The 26,210-nt window shown below is 44.7% G+C and overlaps 1 protein-coding gene across 5 annotated transcripts in view; it reads left to right on the top strand.

Annotated features, from left to right (window-relative positions):
* Window positions 1–306: 306 nt before the first annotated feature.
* Window positions 307–26,210, top strand: part of LOC127007517 (mucin-2-like) — a 114,575-nt gene continuing 88,671 nt past the window's right edge. For all 5 annotated transcript variants that reach the window (XM_050878647.1, XM_050878646.1, XM_050878645.1 and 2 more), the window contains exon 1: window positions 307–1,757. In XM_050878647.1, the coding sequence (XP_050734604.1) occupies window positions 1,654–1,757 (104 nt within the window). In that variant the 5' untranslated portion in view covers window positions 307–1,653. The remainder of the gene's footprint in view (window positions 1,758–26,210) is intronic.

The following is a 26,210-nucleotide window of genomic DNA, read 5'->3' as shown; positions in this document are numbered from 1 at the left end:
GTTAAAATTCGGAAGGCTGTTCTCCTCCCCTCCCACCTCTCTCTCTCTCTCTCTCTCTCTCTCTCTCTCTCTCTCTCTCTCTCTCTCTCTCTCTCTCTCTCTCTCTCTCTCTCTCTCTCTCTCTCTCTCTCTCTCTCTCTCTCTCTCTCTCTCTCTCTCTCTCTCTCTCTCTCTCTCTCTCTCTCTCTCTCTCTCTCTCTCTCTCTCTCTCTCTCTCTCTCTCTCTCTCTCTCTCTCTCTCTATATATCTATCTATCTATCTACCTATCTATTTATCTATCTACCTATCTATCTAACTCTGTACATATCTGTCTCGGATTGAATTAAATAGCAGTGTTTGGGCAGCTTTTATTAGTCCGGGGATACAACACAACACACCTTCCCTGTTACGTATGAGGAAAGACTCGCAACGCCTCAACATTACGTTACATTCCAACACGGTGACCGCAAACAGGTACCCGTGTAAATCATCCTCTACCTGTTCATTTAGACTCACGAACTGTCATACATTTACGTCCTGGATCCATCTCATCGCCCGAAGACTTAAATGAGAGGATGGAGGAGGCGAGACTGAACTACTGTGGGAGGATGAAGCGTGACGAGAGGCAGGACTCACCCTTTGGAGGCTCACTCTTACCGGAGAGAGGCGAGGGAGGGAGAGGCGCGAGAGGGAGAGGCAGGTGTACAGTTTTGTCTCCCAGCACTCATCACCCCACCTGTCGCCTGCTGTCTCACCGAGCGTATCTTGTGCCGGGGCGAGCAATAGCCGTGCGGGGGTGTGAGACGTGTGTGTGGAGCGCTCGTAGCTGAAAGAGTGAGAGAGAGACCAGGTCCTTCTTCTCCTTGCCTGGGCTGCCGCCGACTGGTGGCGGTGCAGCTTCCTTCCCCGCCGCCCGGTAAGTGGGCCAGACTCAACCCCGCTGTGAGTCTCCCACAGGCAAGGGTCTTCAGCTCCTCGGCCCCTCCCCGCCCCTCCTCGACGCTCCGGCCTTTCCTTGCCCCGCGCTTTGACGTCACGGAGGGGGCGGGGTCAACCTGGGCACCACACTCATGAGGCGGACCGTTTTGACGAAAAATATGCCCATTGGTGACTTTTTGGTGGCTTGTTTTATTGATTTTAGTTATTTCTTTCTCGGAGAGTGCGGGGCGGGAGCTGGGAAGGAGGATGGGGCGGGGCGATGCCGAGGTCGTGGAACTGTCATCTTTAGCCCCGGGCGGCGACCACCAGCCAATGAGCGTGCGGCGCGGACGACGTGCCGGCCCGGGGCGCCCCACCAACCCGGATGCCAGCCCTCAGCTTCCCCTGGGGCACGCTGGCACCCGGGGCACTCACCCCCGAGAAAAATGTCCGGTGTGGAGGGAAACAAAGACAAGAATCGCCTTTGGAATCGAGGGGCGGAGAGGTCTTAACAGGGAGGTTCAGGCCGGAGTCAAGTGACCGGCTGGCGGGAGCCGCGCGCCGGGGCCAAGAATCTGCCCAACCCCACCTGAGGCCCGCCTTTGCAGGCCGCTGGTGGAGTAGAGGAAGCAGGAGGAGAAGAAGGAAGAGAAGATGGGAAGGGGGGCAGGGGGAGCGGGAGGCAGCAAAGGGGGGTTGCCAGACGTCTTCGGCAAGGCAAGGCAAGGAGTGAGCGGGAAGGAGGAGGAGGCGGCATGAAGACGGTACAGTCACAGCGGCGTCCTGCCTCATCGCCATTCCCACTCCAACCACCACACGGAGAGGACCACCGACATCCTCCGCCCCACACACTGGCAAGGTGGGTCTTAGCCTTTACAACACTCAGGAGGCTCCTCAGCCCGCCTCACTGCAGACCAAGTGAGAAAAATCCGCAAAGTTGATTATCGAAGCTTCACCCGACCTTTCCAAAACCGTGAAGTGATTCGTTAGTGACTTCGGTGCTTTTGGGGGTCAGTTTACCTGTAATTTACGTGACACACCTGAAGAAACGAGACTTTGAGCCGAGAAAAGGTAGGGAGCAAGTGAGGCGAGTGTGTGAGTGTGCGCGGGTGTGCGATGCCATGCGTGGGTGGGCGAGAAGAGCGGAAGGGAAGGCGGGAGGAGGAAAAATGAGGCGCTGGTCTGCTGTTGCTTAGACTCGACTCATTACTTGCAGATAATTGAAATCTCTCCATCACGGTTTGTTTTTGTCGTCGTGGTAGTTGTGCGGTGTGTCTTCTGCGTCTCGCTCCTATTCTTGAGTTGTTTCTGCTATTTTATTTTCCAGTATTTTCATTTGTCTTTCTTCGTTTTGTATAATTTTCAACTTTTATATTTTTCACTATGTATTTCCTTTTATTTTATCTTTCTTTTTCTTCTTGAATTTATATTTCCTTTTTTCGTCTTTCTGTTCTCCTTTTCGTTCAACCTTTTTTTGTCTTTTTCTTTCTTTCTTTCTTCCTTACTTTGTTTTACTTTCTCTCCTTTCTTTTTTTCCTATCAAACTTTCTTACTATCTTTCTTTCTCTATTTCTTTAGCATTCACTTTTTCTTTATTTGCTTCTTTACCTTGTCTTTCTTCTATTATGTTTTCGCCCTTCTTTCTTTCCCTCGCGTCACGTCTGTACCTCCGAATATCGAAGATCGCAGTTCCTCTTATCGCCCGCAAACTATCTCTTAACACACACACACACACACACACACACACACACACACGCACAATTTTTCACACGTATAAAAATAGTTAAAACATCTTTCTAAATTTACTTACTCTGTGTGTGTGTGTGTGTGTGTGTGTGTATGTGTACATCCTCTAGCGTGGCCGTGGCCGGACCTGGAGAATCAAGGTCGTTTCAAGACAGGCAGACAGACGGACGTTTACACACACACACACACACACACACACACACACACACACACACACATCACAGCGGCGTTTGTTGCATTACAATCTTCCCACGGTGTTATCTCTCTCTCTCTCTCTCTCTCTCTCTCTCTCTCTCTCTCTCTCTCTCTCTCTCTCTCTCTCTCTCTCTCTCTCTCTCTCTCTCTATCTATCTATCTATCTATCTATCTTCTTTTTCTCTTCTTCCTCTTTTTTTTCTTCTTCTTTCTCTCTGGCGTACGGGATTTGTCGAGTGGAAATTTCAACGTGACGGAAGAGAGTAATCCAAGCTTGTGGTCACCTCATTAACCTTCCCGCGCCCAGTGTTCGTTCCGAGGAGACGATACGAAAAGGACTCCTCTACTGATACCCTGTGTGTGTGTGTATGTGTGTATGCTTGTATGTGCGTGTGTGTGTGTGTGTGTGTGTGCGTGTGTGTGTGTGTGGTGTGTGTATTTACCTTTTTTTTCTTTTTCTCGTATTCTGCATTTTTGTCTCTGTGTTTGTGCATTCTTGCGTGGTTGAGGGAGAGAGAGAGAGAGAGAGAGAGAGAGAGAGAGAGAGAGAGAGATAAAAGTGTTGAGAAAGAGCTGATTCGTTGTGGTCCTTCCTTCTGGTATTTTACGAGTGCCCTTCCTCCTTCTACTCCTCCTCCTCTTCCTCTTCCTCTTCTTTCCCCCTCCTCTTTTTTCCTCCACTTCCCCCTCCTAATCTTCAGCACTCTTCTCGGACACAACCACCGTGGACTACTTATTCATTCCCCTCGTCTTCTACCTCCTCTATTTCCTCCTCCTCCACATATGTATACTGTTACATGTATGTGTATATCTCAATGTATAAGATCAATCCACTCTTTCCTCCTCTTCCTCGTTTTTCCTCTTATTCACTGGAGGATGAACAACTATATATGGCTACTAGGAAACATTTCGATTCGTCTCTTATCTATTATTCATGTTTTATATATTTTGTTTAATGTCGTAGGTAAATGTCTCATGGTCCTATTGGTAGTGAAAGTGGTGGTGATGGTGGTGGTGGTGATGATCTGTGGAGGTGGGAAGGTAAAGGGCGGAATGAATGGTGGTGATCAGTGGTTTTAAGTGAATAGAGGGACAGTGGTTGTGATGGGTGATGGGATGGGATGGGTGCTGATGGGTGGTGATAGCTAGTGATTGGTGCTAATGGGTGGTGGTGATGAAGGTTGGTGATGGGTGGTAGTGGTGTTGATGGGTTGTGATGGGTTGGTATTCAGGGATGGGGGATGTTAATGGTTAGTCAGTAGGAGTGGTGAGGAAAGCAAGACGCCTCCTCCTCCTCCTCTTCTTCCTCCTCTTTTTATTTTTTCCTCCTTCATTTCCTTTGCATTCTCTTCCTCCTTCTCCTCTTCCTCATCTTGGTCCTGTACATTTTCTTTTCCTTTTTTCTTCTTGTTCAATTTCGTATTCTTTATCTTGTTCTTTTTATATGTTCTTTTATATTCTTCTTTGTCTTTTTCCTTTTATTCATCCATTTCTTCCTCTTCCTCCTCCTCCTTCTCCTTTTCCTCCTCCTCTTCTTCTTCTTCCTCCTCCTACTTCTCCTCCTGGTACCACGCGACACTGCGGTTACTGACTCCAAAAACCATTAAACTTATTGGACATTTTCTCTCTCTCTCTCTCTCTCTCTCTCTCTCTCTCTCTCTCTCTCTCTCTCTCTCTCTCTCTCTCTCTCTCTCTCTCTCTCTCTCTCTCTCTCTCTCTCTCTCTCTCTCTCTCTCTCTCTCTCTCACAAACAAGAAGAGTAAACAAGCGACAAAAATGTAAAAAAGCATGAAAAATCTCACTCTTTAGTTATCGCCACTTCCGGTGTGCGTGTGTGTGTGTGTGTGTGTAGTAGTAGTAGTAGTAGTAGTAGTAGTAGTAGTAATAGTAGTAGTAGCAGCAGCCGTAGCAGCAATAGTCGTCGTGGTGTCCCGTTCCCCGGAGTGTCCGAGGCGACGACCTTCCCGCCGCACAGGAAACGCGAGGAACCTAACAATTACATCCCTTCGATCCTTAATTGGCTCCTTAGCTCCTGCGGGTTACCTGGTGCGTGAGAGAGGAGGCGGAGGAGGAAGAAGATACGGAAGAGGAAGGGGAGGTGTAAGAGAGAGAGGAAGAGGAGGAGGAAGAGGTAGCGGAGGAGGGGGAGGAGTAGGAGGAGAAAGAAGAAGATAAGAAGGAGGAGGAAAGTTATTGAAATGAAAAGAATATAAAGAAAATCAGATAAGAAGGGAAACCAAGGAGGAGATTGAGAGAGAGAAACAGAGACAGAGACAGATAAAGAGAGGAACAGAAAGAATAACGTTTCCCGTGATAAGATACGCGAACATACACAGAGGCAAGCAAGCAGGCAAACGTGAGAAGATTTAAGAGAGGGAGAGAGAAGATAAAAAATGACACGTTTCTTCGCGGCCTTGGTTCTTCAGCGTTTGTTTTTGTCATGGCGCGGCGGTGGGGGTGGTGTTGCTTCCTCTGCGCCTCAGGAAACTGTCTGTCATGGCGAGGGTTGTCTCATTCACTTGGCTACGGACGCGACGGCAAGTGTCTCGGTCAGTAATCAGGTGGGAACTCCTGTAATTTATTATTTTCTCACAAGGTTGGTTATCGTCTAATCTTTCAAGCGTTTCACCCGTTAGAGACCTACAAAAATATATCCCATCCGCTGTTCATCCATAGAGTTAGTCAGTCACTCTATAATTTGATGTCACCTACTAACTCTTTTTCAATTAGTCCATCATTCCAGTGCTTCATCCGCGTAAGGTATTGATGAGTTTAATCCGTCGGTCAGCCGTTCAACCCGTCAGCCAATCTGTCTTACTAAATACTTTCCGCTAAGTCAGTCATTTGGGTGGACTGTTCGTGTGGCCAACGCGGAAGTTTCTCAGTTAGTAATTATGTAGTCAAGTCTATTCTCCTTCAGCTATTCGAGCATCCAATCAGTCAAATAGTAGTGGTAGCTATTATCTGTTTTCTTTTTTTCCCCTTGAGCAGCTTCCTTCACTGAAAAAAAAAGTATCCAGTCTTTAATCTGCAGCAACCAGCAATCCTTTCAGTCATCAGTCATCAATCATCAGCCCTTCATCAGTCACCACCATCCCAATTACCAGTCTCTAGCCTTCTCTTCGGTCACCAGTCATTCGGTCTTCCCTCAGTTATCCGTCATCACACCTCAGTTATCAGTCTCGCAATTACCAATCCCTAGCCTTCCCTCCAGTCATCAGTCACCATTCCCCAGCCAGTCATCAGCCACTAACCCTCCCTTCGGCCACCAGTCACCTCAGTCATCTGGTCTGAGAGGCGGCCAGTCACGGCGTGCACAAGACAGTCACCCTCGCAGCAGACAGTCAGTTCCTAAAGGGGCAGTTCAGCTAATCGTCCGCCAGTCAGTTCAGTGTAAGGTTCCTCGGTAGTTCCCACGCTCATTGGCACTCATTCTTCCTCCTTCGCCTTCTCTTCCTCCTTCCAGCACTTCCTTCAGTCTTTTCCTTCCATCCTTCCTTCTTCCTTCTTATTTTACAGTATTTTCACCTTCATTGTTTCATTCATTTACCGTGTTTAGCTCTTCCTTCTTCCAGTCCATCCTTCAGTCTTTTCCATCTATCCTTCCTCCCTTCTTCCTAATTTTAAAGTATTTTCATCATCTTCACTTTTTCTTTCTATCCCACTTTTTTCTCGTTCGTCTCCTTCTTCCAGTCTTCTCATCTTACCTCTCATCTCCTCCTCATTCTCTTCTTCACCGTGTTCTTCTCTATACTTTCCTCTCCTTTCCTCCTCTGTTCATCTTCTCTTCTTACCTCTCCTCTTATCCTCCTTTTCTCTTCCGTCTTCTCTATATCTTTCCACAACTTCCCTCTCCTTTTGTCTATTCGTATATCATCTAATCTCTTCCTTTCTCTCAACTTCCACTTCTTCCTCTTCCTCCTCCTCCTCCTCCTCCTCCTCCTCCTCCTTCTTTTCCTCCTTCCTCCTCCTACTTCTCCTCCTTCCTCCTCCTTCTTCTCTTCCTTCTCCTCCTCCTTCTCCTCCTCTCCATCTTTTTTCCGTCCATTTTTCGCTCCCCCGACACTGAAAGCTCACTAACGATTACCGGGGCTGCAGAGCGTAAAGAGAAGAATAGCGTGCAAGTGTTGGTGACTGTGGGAGACTGAAGGGGGGCCGTGGGAACGTGTGGGGGAGGCAGGTGGGAGGAAGGGCAGGTGGGAAGGGACTTGGAGATGCTACAGTTGTCTCTTCAAGTCTGTGTGTGTCTGTGTTTGTTTTGGCCTATGTCTGTTATGTCGTGTTTTTTTGTGTGTGTTTGAGGGGAGGGAGTTATGGAGGATGGAGTTTTTTTTTTGTGTGTATGTGTCTTTTTTTTGTTTGTCTCTGTTTGTTCGCCTCTCAATGTTTGCCAGTCTGTCTGCCAGTCTCTGTCTCTCTCAGTGTCTTTATCTACATATCTGTCTATATCTCCTACACACACATACACACACACACACACACACACACACACACACACACATACACACACACAGAATGTCGAGGACGAAATGAGTCACTGTACTGACTCAGCAGTGTGTGTGTGTGTGTGTGTGTGTGTGTGTGTGTGTGTGTGTGTGTGTGTGTGTGTGTGTGTGTGTGTGTGTGTGTGTGTGTGTGTGTGTGGATGGCTGGCTAAATATAGAGGTAAATGGAGATAAAACGTGATAAGTAAATAGATTAATGAATGGATAAATAAATGAATAAACATAAAAACAAGTAGATAATTAGATACATATAAATAGACAGCCAAAAAGACAGACAGATAGATAGATAGATAGATAGATAGATAGATAGATAGATAGATAGATAGATAAATAGATAGATAGATAGATAAGTAGATAGATTGATAGACAGATAGACAGATGGATGGATATAAAAGAAAAACTGACAGCACACAAGAAAAAAACAGACAGACAAACAGACATATAAACCAGGAGAGACAAACATACGACTGAAGAAAATAGACGGAGAAACAAACGTACACAGACAGACGGAGAGACAAATAGACAGACAGACAGACACACGAACAGACAGATAGACACACAGACAAACAGACAAGCAGACAGACAAGTAGAGGCAAACAGATAGACAGACAGACAGAGAGACAAACAGACAGATAGACAGACAGACAGACAGACAGACAGACAGACAGACAGACAAACAGACAGATAGACAGACAGACAGACAGACAGACAGACAGACAGACAGACAGACAGAGACAAACAGACAGAGAGACACACAGAAAAAAGACAAACAGACAGGTAGACAGGCAGATGGAGACAGCTAAACAGACAGACGGATAAACAGACGAAAAGACGGACAGTTAATCAGACAGACAGATAGACAGACAGACAGACAGACAGGCAAGCAAATAGAAAGATATACATTGCTGGACGACAAACATATACACACACACGAAAAAAAAATACTCACATCACAAATAATATAAATGTTTACATCCAAAGATTAACCGATTCATGTGTAAAGAAACCACACACACACACACACACACACACACACACACACACACACACACACACACACACACACACACACACACACACACCTGAGGCAACGAGCAAGAAGGAGGAGGAAGAGGAGAGGGAGGGAGGAAGGTACGGGAGGAGAGAGGCAGGTAAGGGAGGGAGGGAGGGAGGGAAGATGGCCTCGCTCACTCCACGTTTAGCGGATCCAAGTTCTCGGTCAGGGCCGGCGGGAGGGAGGGAAGGAGGGAGGGAGGGAGAGACTTGCCACGCCGGGGAAGGAGGAAGAGCACGGAGATAAAATTTTGTTCGTATAAAGTTTGATATGAAAGGAATGTTGCTCTTGCGATACTGGTTTGGTGATGATGATGATGATGATGATGCCGATAATGATGATGACAATGACAAAATAGTGTCTTGTCATTGTTAGTGATAAGGCTGTTCTTTTGTAGCTTGTTTGTTTGTTTGCTTGTTTGTTTGTTTGTGCGACTGTATATTTTGATTACTGATGAATGCAAATGTTTCTGTGAATGTTCCGTAGAGTTTATATTTATTTGCATTTATTTATTTGTATGTATGTATGTATGTATGTGTGTGTGTCTGTATATGTGTGTGTGTCTGTGTGTGTGTGTGTGTGTGTGTGTGTGTGTGTGTGTGTGTGTGTGTGTGTGTGTGTGTGTGTGTGTGTGTGTGTACGTGCTATTTTTTGAAGTGTGTTCAAGAAAGAACATTTTTTTCGGTGTGTGCGTCCGTGTACGTATTTGTGTTGTTACCGCCGTGTGTACATGGGGAAGGAGGAAACTTTTTTTTCTTATGGTGCAGGAGAATGATAGGTGGAGGAGGAGGAGGAGGAGGAGGAGGAGACGGAGGAGGAAGAGGAGGAGGAGGAGGAGAAGGAGGAATAGGAAGAGGAGAAGAAAGAGGAAGAGGAGGGGAAAGAGGAGGAGGAGGCGTTGTTGAGGAGTGGCCAGCCTTGATTTTGAACCAACCTCCTTCTCTCTCTCTCTCTCTCTCTCTCTCTCTCTCTCTCTCTCTCTCTCTCTCTCTCTCTCTCTCTCTCTCTCTCTCTCTCTCTCTCTCTCTCTCTCTCTCTCTCTCTCTCTCTCTCTCTCTCTCTCTCTCTCTCTCTCTCTCTCTCTCAAATAGGAATAAGCTGTTTTAAGGAAGAGGAAAGAAAGAAAAAGTAAGAGTAGAGAAAGCGGCTCATCTCTGGACGTAGTGAGGCAAGTCAGAGAAAAAGTGAAAGAAAATGAGAAGGAAAAATACGGGAAGGTAGATAGCTAGAGGTAGAGAAAGAACCCAGTGAGGCAGGTCAGGAAATGCCGCGGTAGGAGGGCGAAACGTAACATGGGGACGTCACAGAGAGAAAAATATAAAAACGAGATATGGAATTGGTGGTGATCGAGAAAAAAAAAGAGCTAAAACGTGAGGGAAGTAAATTGGGTTCGTAGAAAAACCACATGAAATGAACTGAGGGAAGAAGTAACACTGGGCTACTGGAAATGAGGCTGCCTGCTTGTAAATATGTGAAACTAAACCCCATATTTTCAAACATATCGGTCTTACAATTGCATCTTTCATCAGGCTTTGGTAGAGGTTATGTTAGTATTGCCATGGGTAGTTTCATGAGTCAAGTGATAGTTTGACAAGGAGGCTTCTGTACCATGAATGTGAAAGAAATACTCATGAAAACAAGACTAATCTCCTTTGTGACCCTTGGAAATAGTTATGAGCTGGAGCGAAAGAGAATACGAAGGACAAATTTTGATTCTAACAGTAGCAATAGTTTGTTTTTTTAGAAGCCCCTGAACTCGTAAATAAGAAAGGTGATTATAATGAGAATAGGCAGATAGATAGGCAGATAGATAAGTAGATAAATAGATAAATGTATAGACAAGTTTTGATTCTAACAGTAGCTATAGTCTGTTTTTTTAGAAGCCCCTGAACTCGTAAATAAGAAAGGTGATTATAATGAGAATAGGTAGATAGATAGGCAGATAGATTAGTAGATAGATGGATAGGTGTATAGATCAATTGATGGAAAGGTACAGTAGATAGATACAGAGAGAAGGGGGAGATGAAGGCAGCAGAGAGAGGGAGGCTAAAGACGGCCTTTACTTCATCAGCCTGAGGTCAGAATGGTTAGACAATAACATCACTGCTGGTATTACCCTCCTCCTCCTCCCCCTCCTCCTCCTCCTTTCCCCCTCAGCTTCTCATCCTCTTTCCCCCCTCCTCCTCCTCCTCCTCCTCCTTTCCCTCTCCTCCTCCTTGTCCTTGCTCCTCTGGTTTCGGCACGTGTCTCTCCTTCTTCTTCCTCACTAACATTCCTCCACCTCTTCCTCCTTTATCACTCTCCTCCATTACCCTCCTCCTCCTCCTCCTCCTCCTTTGAGCAGCACCTTCGTCTATCTTGTTGGTATTTCATTTTCTCTTTTATTTATATCTCCCTCATTCTCTTTCTTCCTCACCTTACCACCTTTCTTTCATTTCCACTATCCATACTTCCCATACTCTTATAAGTTCTTCCTTCCCTCTTTTCCTCATCTTTCCCTCTTCTTCTTTCCCTTCGTTTACATTTCCCTTCTCCCACTCTATCAGTTCCTTCTCATTTTTTCTTTCCCATCGTTTTCCTTTCTCATATATCTACCCCATAATCTTCCTTCCCTATTCTCCCTTTCCAGCATTCTTCTCTTAATCTCCCTCCTCCTCCTCCTCCTCCTCCTCCTCCATACTTTAACATTCATAAGTCTTCATGTTCCCATATCTGCCCATCTCTCTACAGAACATCTCTCCATATAACCCATTGAGTCTTCCTCATTCCTCTCTTCTTCTCCTCCTCCTCCTCCTCCTCCTCCCCTTCCGTCCCTCTCCTCTCCTCCCTGCTACTCCTCTTCTTTGACCTCTCCTCATTCCTTTCCTCGCCCTCCTCACCTTGCCTCATCTTCTTTGCCCTCTTTTTTTTAACATTTTCCTATTCCTTTCCTTTTCCTCCTCCTCCTCCTCCTCCTCCTCACCCTTCCCACCCCCTCTACTCCCTTATTATCCTCTTCTTCATCCTTTCCCCATCAAGAGGGTCATAATTTCCCATATAAAGTCATATTCCTCTTCCTAATGCCCCATGGAGGTACTTTTGATGGAGATAAACTCGCGGATAAAGAGATTAGGATTCTTTCTTGAGCTGTTCCGTTATGTTCCGCGGCGTTTTGATGATGCAGAATAAAGAATAGAATATAGATTGAAGTGGAATAGTAGGTAGATGGGTCTGAAGTGGAAGAGGCAGGGAGAGAATGGAGGAATAGGAGAGAAAAAGAATGTATAAAAGATGAATGGAAAGAAGCTAATAACATGATAGATTGCAAAATTATTATGAATTGGAATGTAGACGGGACTGAAGTGAGAGAAGCAAGGAGGAAAAGGGAGAATGGGGTAATAGGAGAGAGGAAGAATATGAAAGATAAATGGGAAAGAGAGAGAGATTGATAAATAGAAAGGTAGAGATAGGTGGCTAAGTGGGAAGGAAAATAGATTCGTAGATGGGTGGAAAATTTAATGGATAGGTAAATGATTATGTGTACTGATGAATCGTCCGGGTTGACTGATGAATGGATGGAAATAGATGATTAGTGAAAGTATGGACAGAAATAAAGAAAGACATGAGGGTAGATAAATTAATGGACAGATAGATATATAGATGAACTAAGATATAGATAAGTAAATACATAGACTGACACTGATAGACAGATAGATGAATTATATATATATTTTTTTTACAGCTAAGGAGTACAGTTCAAGGGCGTAAAGAAAAATATAAAAAAAAGCCCGCTAATCAGCTCCTGAATAGAGGTCAAAGGAGTGGCCAAGAAGAGAGGTCAATTTCAGGAATGTCAAATCGAAAAAAAAACATGCTAGATAGATACACACATACCAATAGATAAATACGAATGTGATAGCTAGAGAGAATTGTACAAATAGATTCTTAAGCAATACTACCCGGAAAAAAGAGAAGGAAAATGTTAGACGGAAGTAACTCAAACAGAAGAACATCAATAATTCATGGTTTTGTTACGGACTCGTTAAGAATAGCAAGACAAGCATTCTACCGGATACATATTTTTTTCCGTCTTCTGCCTTCCCTTCTTTCCTCCTTCCTTCTTCCTCATTTTTTCCTCTTTTAACCTCCCTCTCCCTCCCTCTATCTTTCCTTTCTTTAATCACTATCATTGTCAACCTCTTCCCATTTCTCTCACACTCCCATCTTCTTCTATTCACTCCTTTCATTTATAACTCTTTAATGCTCTAATTTTGTACCTCCTTCCCTCCATTCCTCCTCCTCTCTTTCTCTCTCCAATCTTCGTCTTTTCACTCCTTCTGCTTACCTGTTCGATTTCTCTAAAATTATTAAAACTTGGGAGAGAGAGAGAGAGAGAGAGAGAGAGAGAGAGAGAGAGACTAAACTGAGTAAAGTCTTTTCAATGTCACACTCAAAAGTCAATAAAATGAGAGAAAAATGTCTAAATGTCAAACTTTTGAGGTTGAGGAATGTAAAAAAAAACTGTATGTGTGTGTGTGTGTGTGTGTGTGTGTGTGTGTGTGCGTGACCGTCAAAGCCTGCCTGGCCCCGAGGTCAAAGACAAATTTACATAAGGTAACAAATTCCCGCCACAGACGTACACACACACACACACACACACACACACACACACACACACACTCTCTCTCTCTCTCTCTCTCTCTCTCTCTCTCTCTCTCTCTCTCTCTCTCTCTCTCTCTCTCTCTCTCTCTCTCTCTCTCTCTCTCTCTCTCTCTCTCTTCTCCAATTTTCTTTTTTCCCTCAAATTCTTGTTTCTCATCTCAAAACCACTCCTCCTCCTCCTCCTCCTCCTCTTCTTCTTCTATACCTCGTCCGTCCTTGAACCTGAAAGTGATGAACTTATGCTTATAAAAAGAAGAAAAAGAAGAGGAAGAAGAAGAAGAAGAAGAAGATTTATTTACGTTGAGGGTTATGACTGAAGGAAGGTGTGTTTGGTTGTGTACGTTTGTGTGTGTGTGTGTGTGTGTGTGTGTGTGTGTGTGTGTGTGTGTGTGTGTGTGTGTGTGTGTGTGTGTGTGTGTGTGTATTATTTTGGCCTTGACTTGCACTTTAATCTATTTTCATCATGCCCCACCTTCTTCCTTTCCTCCTTTCAACATCTTCCTTCCTTCCTTCCTTCCTTCTTTTCTTCTTACTCCTCTTCCTCTTTTTTTCCTCATCATTTTCTCTCTTCAACAAGTTATCTTCTGTGTCATGTTCTTCGTCACTTTCCTTGTCATTGTCATCGTCTTCATCCTCTTCCTTCTTATATTTCTTTCGTCTTCTCCCCTTCTCCTCCTCCTCTTCCTTCTCCTCCTTTTCTTTTTATCATCTTTTATTTTTTTCTTAAGTTAAATATTGAAGAAAAGAGTAAAAAAATGCACTGAAATATGATAACTCGAAGAAGGAGAGCAGGAGGAGGAGGAGGAGGAGGAGGTAAAAAGATGTAAAAGTGCTCGAGTGTTAATAACGCCACGTAGAGCAAAACACCTGTATAATGGTAGCAATTACTGGCAGGTGTGTGTGTGTGTGTGTGTGTGTGTGTGTGTGTGTGTGTGTGTGTGTGTGTGTCTGTGTGTGTGTCTCAGTGGCTTGTATACCGTTTAACACACCCGAATCTGCACTTTTTTTTATACATTCTCTGTAAATCATTCTCAAGGCATTCAAATTTATCACTTTTTGTCTTTTTTTTCACTTTTTACGTATATTCATGTATGACATACCGCTTGTTTGTTTTCTTGTTTGGTTTTATTTTATTTTTTTTGTGTGTGTGTTGCCCGTTTAGTGTGTCGTGTTGAGTGAGTGAGTAAGTAAGTGTGTGAGTGAGTGAGTGAGTGAGTGTGACTGTGAGTGATGGAGTGTGAATGATTGCGTGATGGAGTGAGTGTGAGTATCTGTGAGTGAATGAGTGGGTGTTAGTGTGAGTGACGGAGTGTGAATGAATGTGTGAGGGAAGGAGTGTATGTGAGTAACTGTGAGTAAGTGAGTGAGTGGGTGTGAGTGTGAGTGATGGAGTGTGAATGATTGCGTGACGGAGTGAGTGTGAGTAATTCTGAGTGAGTGAGAGTGAATTGAAATGGATGAAACAACTAATTCGCCTTTTCACTCACACACTCTCACCTACTCCTACACTTACTCTTTTTTCTCACCTTCTGATCTTGACTCATCGTTATCTTTATCCTCCAGTCATCCAGTCATTCATCACTCACATTACTTCTTCGTCATCCTCTTCATCTTATTTGGCGGCGGAGCTTCCTCATCTCGCACCCGTAAATAACTTCCATCTTACTCATCCGCTTCCTCTTCCTCATCCTCATCCGGGTAGCCAGACACTCACTCCTGCCTCGGGCCACTCGCTCTTCGTCGTTACTCATTTTCATTGCTCATTTTCTCGTTAATTATCTTCGTTTCTGATTTGCGTTACTCATTTTTGTTACTCGTCCAGTTGACTCATTTTTTTATTCATCTTAGTTTCTCATTTCTCTTAATTATCTTGAGCATACATGGTCGTTACTCATTTTCGTTACTCACCTTCTTTACTCATTTTCGTTACTCATCCTCGTTACTCATCCTCGCCAGTCTTCTTCCTTACTCGTGTTCGTTGCCCATCCTTCGTTTATCGTCCTCGTCGCTCATCTTCGTTAGTCATCTTCATTACTCATCTTCCTTAATCACCTTCGTTACCCATCTTCGTTCTGCGTAATGAATCGTAGAGTTTTTGTTCACTCAGCCTCCTGGTCACGTCTATTTATAGGTGCCCTTGAATACCCCCCTCCTTCCCTCCCCTTCTTCCTCCCCTTCCCAACGTTCCTCCCTCCCTCCCCCTCCCTTCAGCCTTTCCCACACCCCCGCCACCACTACCACCACAACCTTTCCCCACCTTTTATACCACTACCTATTCTTCTTCCGCCATTCCTTCCCTCCCCTTCATCCGTTCGTCCGTCCCTCTCTCTCTCTCTCTCCCTCTTCTTCTTGACATTCTTTCTTCAGTCCCTTAGTTCGTCTCTCCCTCTTCTTCCTTCCTATCTCATTTCTTTCGTTTTCTCATCGTTCACTTCTCAATTCCCTTTCTTCCTCTCCTTCCTTTTCATCTCCTTCATCTTTCTTTCCATCTCATTCCTGTTGTCTCTCTCATCGTTCACTTTTCATTTCCTTTTTCCGTTCCTTTTTCCCTTTCTTCCTCTCCTTCCTTCTCATCTCCTTCATCTTTCCTCAGTCCCTTAGCTCTTTTCTCCCTCTTCTTCCTTCCCTTCTCATCTCTGTTGTCTCTCTCATCGTTCACTTTTCATTTCCTTCTTTCGTCCCTTTCTCCCTTTCTTCCTCTTCTTCTCATTTACTTCCCGTCATCACTCCCCTTGTTCAGTCCCTTCGCTCTTTTCTCCCTCTTCTTCCTTCTCATCTCATTCATGTTGTCTCTCTCTTCGTTCACTTTTCATTTCCTTCTTCTATTCCTCTTTCCCTTTCTTCTTCTCCTTCCTTCTCATCTCCTTCCCGTTGTCCCTGTCATCATTATTACCTCCTAAATTCCTGCTTCCATCCCTTCCTCCATTCTTCCCTCTTCCTCTCCTTTCCTCTCCTTCCCTCTCCTTCCTCTCCCTTCTTCCCTCTAAAGAGCAACACCTAGCCAGCGATTCTCTATAGTTCGGGTTTCTTTTATGTAAGTTTCATAATCATTATTAATTTACCTTTTTTTCCATTTTTTTTTCTTGTCGTTATCTCGAATATATTTTAGTATAAGATAGAAAAACTGTGTGTTCGTGTGTGTGTGTGTGTGTGTGTGTGTGTGTGTGTGTGTGTGTGTGTGTGTGTGTGTGGTCTTACCCCTAAGGTCTGATGGACTTTAGGAGGTCTTAAAACCGCCACTTAGTCTCCCCTTAAATTCCCCTCCCCTCCCCCCTCCCAACTCCCCTCGCCGCCCCCCTTTCCGCCCTTGACAAATTAGCGTCCCGGGGCTTAAGACAGTGTTCTGGTGCCTCCGTGGAACACCTAAGGCCGAGGAGGAGGAGGAGGAGGAGGAGGAGGAGGAGGAGGAGGAAGGAAGGAGGGAAAGGGGGAAGAGGGCCACCTTGCCTCTAGCATTTTTACAGTTTCTCTTTTCTCGTATTTTTACACAAGTCAATTTTATGTCTATTATTACAGAACCAAAATTCACTGTTCACATTTTCATTCTGTGTGTGTGTGTGTATGTGTGTGTGTATGTGTGTGTGTGTGTGTGTGTGTGTGTGTGTGTGTGTGTGTGTGTGTGTGTGTGTGTGTGTGTGTGTGTGTGTGTGCGTGTGTGTGTGTGTGTGTGTGTGTGTGTGTGTGTGTGTGTGTGTGTGTGTGTGTGTGTGTACGTGACCTTGAAGGCATGGGGGAGTTACCTGGCGCCTCGTGACCCGCCCGTACCTGTCATGTGAGAGAGAGAGAGAGAGAGAGAGAGAGAGAGAGAGAGAGAGAGAGAGAGAGAGAGAGAGAGAGAGAGAGAGAGAGAGAGTTGGAAGAGGTGAAAGACACGAAAGGAAGACAAAAGTGAGGGGAAATGAGGGAGAGGGAGAGGGAGTTGAAGGTCAAGGAGATGTTAAGGGAGAGGAGGAGGAGTAGGAGGAAGAGGAGGAGGAGGGAGGTCAAGACGAGGATTCAGTAGATTGCCTCTCCCTCCTCCTCCTCCTCCTCCTCCTCTTCCTTCTTCGGTATGCTAATGAAAACAATACATCGGCAGGGTTCTCAAAAGGGTCCTTGCCTCCCGCGGCCATTCCCTACTGACGGCGGCGACAGACAGGCGGAAGGGAGGGATGAAAAGGGGGAAGGGGAAACTTTAGGGGGGAAGGAAGAACGGGGAAGAAAGGGTAAAAAAGAAATGAAAAGGAAAGAAGTAAGGAAAAAGATGTAAAAAGAAACTAGAAAAAAATCGCAGTATATAAGAGAAATAACATAAGCGGAATAACCAAAAAGGAGTATACTAAAGAACAAGTAGAGAAGGAGTAAGAGGAGAGGAAGGAGAAGGAGGAGGAAGAGGAGAAGGGAAGAAAACAAGTATCAGGATCAGGAACCGAAAAATTATATCCTCCTCTGACACATACGAGAAGAAGAGAATAAGCAAAGGAAAAGAAGAAGTAAAAGAAGTAGGATGAGAGGAAGACGAAAAAGAAGGAACAGGAAAACAAGAGAGAAAACAGGAGAAGCAGGTATAAAAGAAGTAGGGTAAGAGGAAGACGAAAAAGAAAGAAGGAAAACAAGAGAGAAAACAGGAGAAGCAGGTATAAAAGAAGTAGGATTAGAGAAAGACAAAAAAAAGAAAGAAGGAAAACAAGAGAGAAAAACAGGAGGAGCAGGAATAAAAGAAGTAGAATAAGAGAAAGACAAAAAAAAGAAAGAAGGAAAACAAGAGAGAAAAACAGGAGGAGCAGGAATAAAAGAAGTAGGATTAGAGAAAGACAAAAAAAAAAAAGAAGGAAAACAAGAGAGAAAAACAGCAGGAGCAGGAACTGGAGCAGGATAAAAAAAAAAAAAAACCGTGAGGTGGTCGAATTTGTGAGGCTCAGAAGCGCGTGTCTGAATTTCCGTCACGTGAGGAGGATGGATGGTGGGTTAAGGATTCTCTTTGTGTGAGTCCCGGAGGCTGTGAGAGGGAAACTGGAGGGGAGGAGAGGCTTTGGAAGGTAGCAGCAGAGAGGACCGAGAAGAATGGAAGGAGGAATAAGAAGGAGAAGATAGCGAAAGAAGATAACAGGAGAGAGAGAAGAGAAGAATGGAAGGAGGAATAAGAAGAAGAAGATAGCGAAAGAATATAACAGGAGAGAGAGAGAGAAGAGAGAAGGATGGAAGGAGGAATAGGAAGAAGGCCTTGGATGGTAACAGGAGAAAGAAGGTTATATGGAAGGAAGGAGAGGAAGGAGACAGTTAGTACAGAGGAAGCTGGAAGAAGCCATAAGAGAAGAGAAGGGATAGGAGGGAGAGAAGAGAAGAGAGGAGGAAGGAGCATTTAAAAGAAGAGAAGGAATAGGAGGGAGAGGAGAGAAGAGAGGAGGAAGAAGCATATCAGAGAAGAGAAGGAATAGGAGGGAGAGAAGAGAACAGAGGAGGAAGGAGCATATAAGAGAAGAGAAGGAATAGGAAGGAGAGAAGAGAAGAGAGGAGGGAGGAACATGGAAGAAGAAGAAGAAGGAAGTGCAAAGAGGGAAAGAAAAAGGGAGGAAAGGAGAAAGAGTAAATAAATGTTAGGGAAGGAAGAAAAAAAGTGAGGATTAGAGGAAAGGAGAAAATGATAATGAAAATGATGAAGCAATTAGGGATTTTTGGGTATCTAGGTTTATTTATAATTATTTTTCTACCTTTTATGGTTTATATATTACTTTTTTTTTTGCTCATGTTTCTGTTCATCTTTAAACCTTCTTCTTTCACTTCAGCTTTTCCTTTTCATCTCCTTCTTTATTTTACTCATTTGGGTTTTATTTTCTCATAACTTTTTTTTTTTTTTACTTTTCCAGAACATTTTTTTTCACTCCCTTGTCCTGTCCCCTTCACCCTCTTCCTCCATCCTCCTCCTTCTCCTCCTCCCCTTCTTCCTATTGCTCCTCCTCCGATCTGCCCTCTTCACCCCGTCATCACTATCTCCCTTCCGTCCATCACCATCATCATCATCATCACCAGCATCCCCATCCTGTCTCCTTCACCTTCCTTCCTTCATCATCATTCCTTTCCTCCCCATCTTCACCCCGCGACCTTTTCTCTCCTCTACCCTCTTTTTCTTTTCCTCCTGTCATTGTCCTGCTATCATCATCATCAATAGCCTCACCTTGTCTCCCCTTCTTCTTCTTGCTCCTCATCCCCATCTTCGTTTTCCATCTCCTCCTCCTCCTCCTCCTCGTCCTCTTCTGCCAATACCAAACCTCTTGACCCTGTGTCCAAGGTCTTGTATATTCGCCTTTTCCTCCCTCCTTTTGCTCATCCTTTTCCTCTTCCTTTTCCTCTTCCTCCTCCTCCTCCTCCTCCTCCTCCTCCTTGTCCTCCCCCGCCTTCTTTTATTACTCCTATGTTGAAGTTTCCATATTTTCTTCTTTTCTTCATTTTATTTTTTTATGTTTTTGTTATTCTTTTTCTTATTGTTATTCCTTGGGTTCCTTCTCCTCTTCTTTCTTCTCTTTCTTCTCCTCTTCCTCCTCCTTCTCCTCCTTCTCCTTCCTCTTTTCATCCCAATCTTTTATATCCTGACATGTTATTATCCCCAAAATAACAAAAGCAAGGCCTCTCATCCTTCCTCCTCCACCTCTTCCTCCTCCTCCTCCTCCTCCTCTTGCTCCTCCTCCTCTTCTTCTTGACCCTGACCCTTAGCGGACGAAAAGCTGAAAAATATGAAGATGACAAAAAATGCGCAATGATAATAGATTTCAAACACATGGCAACATCCTCTTCTTTTTCTTTTTTTTCTTCCCTGCATCCCTATTATTTGTCAATCCTCCTTCCACTTCTATCTCCATCTCTTCCTCTCTCCCAAGTCTTTTCATTCCAACTTAACTCCTTCCTTCTTTCCGTTATCTCTGGCTTTCTTTTTTATGCGTTTTTATAATTATACTTTCTTTTCCTATCCCTCTATTTTATTTCTATTTTCTCTTGTTTCTTCAATCTTCTAATTCCACTTTTCTCTTCAGCCTTAACCTCATGCAGCCCTCTCATCTCCATTCTTCTCTCTTCTCTTCTTGCATCATCCCTTCACTCTCTTCTTTTTTATAATCTTCTTATTACCCTGTTCTTCCTTTTCTACCAACATTCTCAAACTCACTCTTCCTCCATTCCTCCTTCCATTCCTTTCTCCCTCTGTTGATTTCTTCCTTTCATTAATCCTCTCTATCTATCCTTCCATTCATTCCCAACCTATTCTTCCCTTTTATTCCTTCACTCGTTCCTCTGTTTATATTCATTCTTCATCCTTCTCTGAGCTCCTTACCTCATGCAACCTTTTCCACTCTCACTTTTCCTCCATTCAATCTCCTATCATCTTCCATTCAATTTTCACTTTCCTTCTTCCTTCTTTCGATTCAGTTCTTCCCTTCCTTCTCTTTCCTCTGTTTCTATCCTTTCTTCATCCTTCTCTGAGCCCCTTACCTCATGCAACCTTATCCACCCTAACCCTTCATTCATTCAACATCCTTTTTTCCTCCATTCAATCTTCCCCTCCCTTTTTTCCTTCCTTCGCTCTAGTCTTTTAACTCCCCATCCCTTGTACTACCTCGCCCCCCATCACTTCTTCCTCAGGCACCGGTTGTCCCCCATCACCTCCTCCTCTTCCTCCTCTTTTTCTTTCTTCACTTAACGGACCGCCCCCTTCCCTCCTCCCCCCGACCCTCTCTTGACTCGTATCATTACTCACAACAAAGAGCTCGCTGTCGAAAACTGGATCGGATACATAGGCAAAAACATGAACCTAATTGACCGGCCCATAAAAGCATAGCGCGCGCGCGCGCGAGAGAGAGAGAGAGAGAGAGAGAGAGAGAGAGAGGGGGGGGGGGTAGAGCATCATAAATCAGTTTACACGTCACTTCACACACACAAAACACTTTATTACCTGTCCTCCCGTAGCAAGCCGCCTAACAATACCTGTCAGCCCTTTAATTAGAGCACACACAGGTAGACGCAGACGTACCCAGCAGACAGAGGGGAAAAAAAAAGGGAACCATCTTTATTTCTCTATCTATCTCCGTCTATCTATCTCTCTTTCTCTACCATTTCATATTCTTCCTCCAGTACACTTTCACTTTCATTTCAATTGTCCCTTCTCTCCCCCACCCCCCTTCTCTCTCCCTCCCTCCCTGTCCTTTACCGCCCCCCCTCCCCTTCAAGGACACAAGGGAGGAAGGGGAGGTATCGTTGCTTCGTTTCATTGTCTCATTGCTTCGAAAATCTGATTCATATTTTATTGAAGTCTCGTTTATTTTTATTGTGTATAATTATCGTTTTTTTGTGCTTTTTTGATTGAATAATTATATGCATTTTTTTATTTATTATATATTAGATAACTTGTTTGCTCGCTTGTTGCTGTTTATTCCTTTTTTTCTGTTTTCCCTACTTGTCTCCCCCGCCCTCCCCCCCCCTCCTCCTCCTCCTTCTTCTTCTTCTCCTCCTCCTCCTGTCTTACTTTTTCCTTATTTATCTTGCGTGTTAAGAGAAAACAAACCAGACAGATTAGAGTGTCACTTGTTCTCTCTCTCTCTCTCTCTCTCTCTCTCTCTCTCTCTCTCTCTCTCTCTCTCTCTCTCTCTCTCTCAGACATACAGACAGACAGGCAAACACCTCGTCCAAAAGATAAACAGACTCATCACTTGTCAAATAGTTCGCTGTTATTTATTTCGGCTGTTATTTATTTTTCGTCTGTTTATTTTCTCCAGCTCTCGTGTTTTCCTTTCACTCTCTTTTACTCTCCTGTCTAATCGCTGACCTCAGAGACTCGCTAGCCATGCAGAGTCACTGGGGTGCATGACTCTCGTGTGTGTGTGTGTGTGTGTGTGTGTGTGTGTGTGTGTGTGTGTGTGTGTGTGTGTGTGTGTGTGTTCAAATGGGTTCATCTCACGCCCAACCAATCACCTGACTTGATCTCGCGTGTTTTTTTTTTCTTTACCTTGAAAAGAAGGTGTTATTTTCCATTGTAGTTTTTCTTTTTTTTCTCTCTCCTTCTCTTTATTTTATTTTTTCTATTTTTTTATGTTTTCTCCTCAGTCTATACTTTCTCTCCATTTATTTTCCCTGTTTCGTTACATTTATCTCCAGTCGTACGAAGCGAATAATGGCAGTAACATAGAGGAAGAGACATTTTGGATAGGCTGAAATAAAAAGTCCTCCAGCCTTCCTTCAGTCCTCTATTACTCTCCTCAATACCCGACCAATCCTCGAGTGATCCTCAGTAAGACAGTTCTTAGACTTTCACGTGCCACCCGTTTTTCGTCTTCCGCATTAAAGGTCGTCACGAAAGGAAACGACATTCTTGATGCACTAGATAATACCTTCGAGTCCTCCATTACTGTTCTCAATAGCCAACCAATCCACGAAAGCCTCAGTAATGCCGGCAGTCTTAGGAGGTTCTCAGTGCCCTCGACTTTCGCCTTCCGCCTCAAAAGCAGTCGTGTGGTTGGAGGCACGAGAGGAAATGACATTCTTAAGCTAAATGTACCTTCCTCCATCACTGCTCTCAATACCCAATCAATGCTCTAAGGCCCCAGCGATGCAGTTAGTCGTAGGTATTTGGTGCCCTCGTGCTTCGCCTCCCGCCCTAAAAGCAGTCTTGTGGTTGGAGGGCACGCACGCGGGCACCTCTAACCGCTGCCTGCTCCCCCTCCCCCCAGTCTCCCCCTCCACCACCACCACCTGCCCAGGAATCAGGTGTCTCCAATCAGTGTGCGTGTGTGAGGGGCGGGGCGGGGCGGGGGTGGTAAGAATGGTTTTATCAGAGAGAAAAAAATAGAGCACAAAGAAATGGACAGACAGACGGTAAGGCAGACGGGCAGACAAGCAGGCAGGCTGGCAGATAGGTAAATAGATATACATATAGATAGATAGACAAACCGGTTTACAAGCAAACAGGTAACATACAGACAAGCAGACAAACGGACAGGCAAACAAGCAGACAGATAGACAGGCAGACAGGTAGATAGGCTAACAGACACAATAGGAGGTAGACAGACACACAGATAGACTAATAAACAGACAACCAGACAGACCAACGCAGAAATCAGAAAACAAATCAAATCCAGTGAACTCAGTCTTTTCTCTTCCTCTTCCTCTTTCTCCTCCTTCTCTTCCTCCTCCTCCTTCTGCTCCTCTTCCCACGTACCTTTATCGCCCCGGGTCCCGCCTCACCACCACACCCACGGGCCACAAGACCACCCGGGGCAAGTTTTTTTTCTGGCGTCGCGAACTTGGGGAACAAGTATGGGGAAGACTGGGGAAGCTCGGGGCGTTGTGGGGCTGGCGGTGTCTTTGGGGAAGTCTCAGGTCGTTGAAGGGCTGGAGGGTGTTTGAATGATGATGATGATGATAGGGGGTTGATAGGGGACTAGTTATTGATTTCAAGGGGAACATTTTTTGGGGGGAGCTGTGTAAAGACCGAGGGAAGGCTTCAGGGCTTTGATAGGGAGGGGCTTTGATAGAGCTTGTATGGGGTGAAAGGGGTAGAGGTTAGTCGAAGGTAGGGTAAGTCGGGGTAGGGTGGGTATGGGGAAGATTCCTATTGACAACAACGAACATAAGAATGATTGCAGGTGGCGGTAGGGGAAGATTGGGGAGGTGGGGAGAAGGCTGCAGCAAAAGGGTTGGGGCTACTGGGGAGCGAGGGAGGATTTAGGAGGAAGACTTGGGGAAGGATTTAATGTGGTAGTGGTGATATGGGGGGAGGCTGAAGGAAGGTTGGGGTCGTGGGAAGCTATGGGAGGTGTGAATGGGGAGAGACTGGTGCTAGGGGAGGAGACAAGTGGAAGGGTAGATTAAATTTAGGTATTGATAGTAGTGGAGGTAGTGGTGGTGGTTGTGGTGTGGTGTGGTGTAAGGGAGGGAGAAGGGCAAGGAAAGGAGACCAGTGGAAGGTAAGGTTAAGCTCTGGTGGTAGTGGAGGCTCAGGTACCGGAGACAGTACTGATGGTGGTGGTGTGTGGTGGTGAGGGGGTGAGGGAGGGAGCGGGGGCTGAGGGTGATGCTACGGGGCTTGTCTTGTGGGCACCTGCGGGTCGGGGGTCATCACACGCCTGGGGTAATCTGCATTTTTGGCGGGTCACTCGAGGAAGCCGGCGCGGAAAAATCTTGGTCCGTGAATGCATGCCATTGTCGAGCTACTTTTGTTACCCCTGCGTGTTTTTTAGGTCCTTCGTGCACAGCATCAGTAGCGTTAAGAAAGGATTGGAAAAAGGAGGAATACGAGGAAGACCACATGGAGGAGGAGGAGGAGGAGGAGGAGGAGGAGGAGGAAGACCAGACGGAGGAGAATGAGGAGCAGTGAGAAAAGAAAAATATGTAGCAAAGAAGGAGGAACCAACAGAAGAAGAAGCAAAAATAGACTAAAAGACATCAGGACGAGTAAGGTAGAGAAGAGAAGAACAAGGACAACAAGAATAAAACAAGAAGAACAAAAACTAGAAGATAAACAAGAACACAAGAAAAAGAAGAGGAAGAACAAGAACAAGGAATAGAAGAAAAAGAAGACCAAGAACAAGTAGAACAAAAGCAAGAAGATAAACAAGAACACAAGAAAAAGAAGAGGAAGAACAAGAACAAGAACAAGGAATAGAAGAAAAAGAAGACCAAAAACAAGAAGAACAAATACAACAAGATAAACAAGAACACAAGAAAAAGAAGAGGAAGAACAAGAACAAGAACAAGGAATAGAATAAAAAGAAGACGAAGAACAAGAAGAAGAAAGAGAGAAGGAGAAGAAAGAGTAGAATGAGCAACAGCAGCGACAGAAGTATTAGTCGTAATAGGAGCAGGAGGAAGGAGATAAGGAAAAAAAAATGCAGAAAAAGCCCCCTTTCAGACTTAAGTTGGAGTGGGCACGTATTTAGCATTCCCGTAGATTAGCGACCCTCGAATACGACTTCCTGTTGGTTTTGTCGACGTTTGGGACTTTTTCTGAACACACCGAATGGGAGGAAAGACCCGGAAGGGGACAGACATACAGACAGACAGACAGATAAACAGACAGACGGACGGACGGACAGCTAGCCACAACACACCCAGCTTGAGGCTATACATAGTACTCCTGAGGGGGAAGAAGGAGGACGAGGAGGAGGAGGAGGAGGAGGAGGAACAGTATATGGAAGTAAAGGGAAGATAGAAGGTAAAGAAAAGAAAGGAAAGGAAAGAAGAGTGTAGATAGAAGATAGAGAGAATGGGAAAGGGGAAGAGAAGAGAAGAACGAAAGTACAGTATATGAGATTGTAAATACATGAAATATATTAAAGTAAATGGAAGGAGAGAACATAAGAAAGGAGGGTTAGAAGAAAATAAGGGAAATAGAAGATAGTGAATAGGGACTGGGGAAATAGGAGAGGGGAGACAAAGGAAAGTTCAGTGTGTGGAATTAACGGGAAGGAGGGAAGAAGTAAAACAAAAGAAAGCAAGACAAAGAAGAAGAAAAGGGAAATAGAAGATAGTGAATAAGGAAACGGGAAAATAGGAAAGGGGAGACAAAGGGAAGTTCAGTGTGTGGAATTAACGGGAAGAAGGGAAGAAGTAAAACAAAAGAAAGCAAGCCGAAGGAGAAGAAAAGGGAAATAGAAGATAGTGAATAAGGAAACGGGAAAATAGGAGAGGGGAGGCAAAGGAAAGCTCAGTGTGTGGAATTAACGGGAAGGAGGGAAGAAGTAAAACAAAAGAAAGGAAGACGAAGAAGAAGAAAAGGGAAATAGAAGACAGTGAATAAGGAAACGGGAAAATAGGAGAGGGGAGACAAAGGGAAGAGTTGTGTGTGGAAGTAACGGGAAGGAGGGAAGAAGTAAAACAAAAGAAAGCAAGACGAAGAAGAAGAAAAGGGAAATAGAAGATAGTGAATAAGGAAACGGGAAAATAGGAAAGGGGAGACAAAGGGAAGAGTTGTGTGTGGAATTAACGGGAAGGAGGGAAGAAGTAAAACAAAAGAAAGCAAGACAAAGAAGAAGAAGAAAAGGGAAGGCAGAAGATGATGGCGGACAGGGAGTGGAAGATGTGCCAGCAACCAAATATTTGTGATGCTAACGTGTTGACTCGCATACTTATCCGCCATTTTAGCGTTTGTTGAGCGCCGCAATTAGCCGGCTTCCTGGTGGCGTGTTTGTGTTTCTTTGAGAGTTATGGA

Source organism: Eriocheir sinensis, chromosome 35 (assembly GCF_024679095.1).
Source record: "Eriocheir sinensis breed Jianghai 21 chromosome 35, ASM2467909v1, whole genome shotgun sequence".
NCBI classification, from domain to species: Eukaryota; Metazoa; Arthropoda; class Malacostraca; order Decapoda; family Varunidae; genus Eriocheir; species Eriocheir sinensis.
Note: the sequence above shows the minus strand (reverse complement) of the source record. Positions and strands in the feature narration are given on the sequence as shown.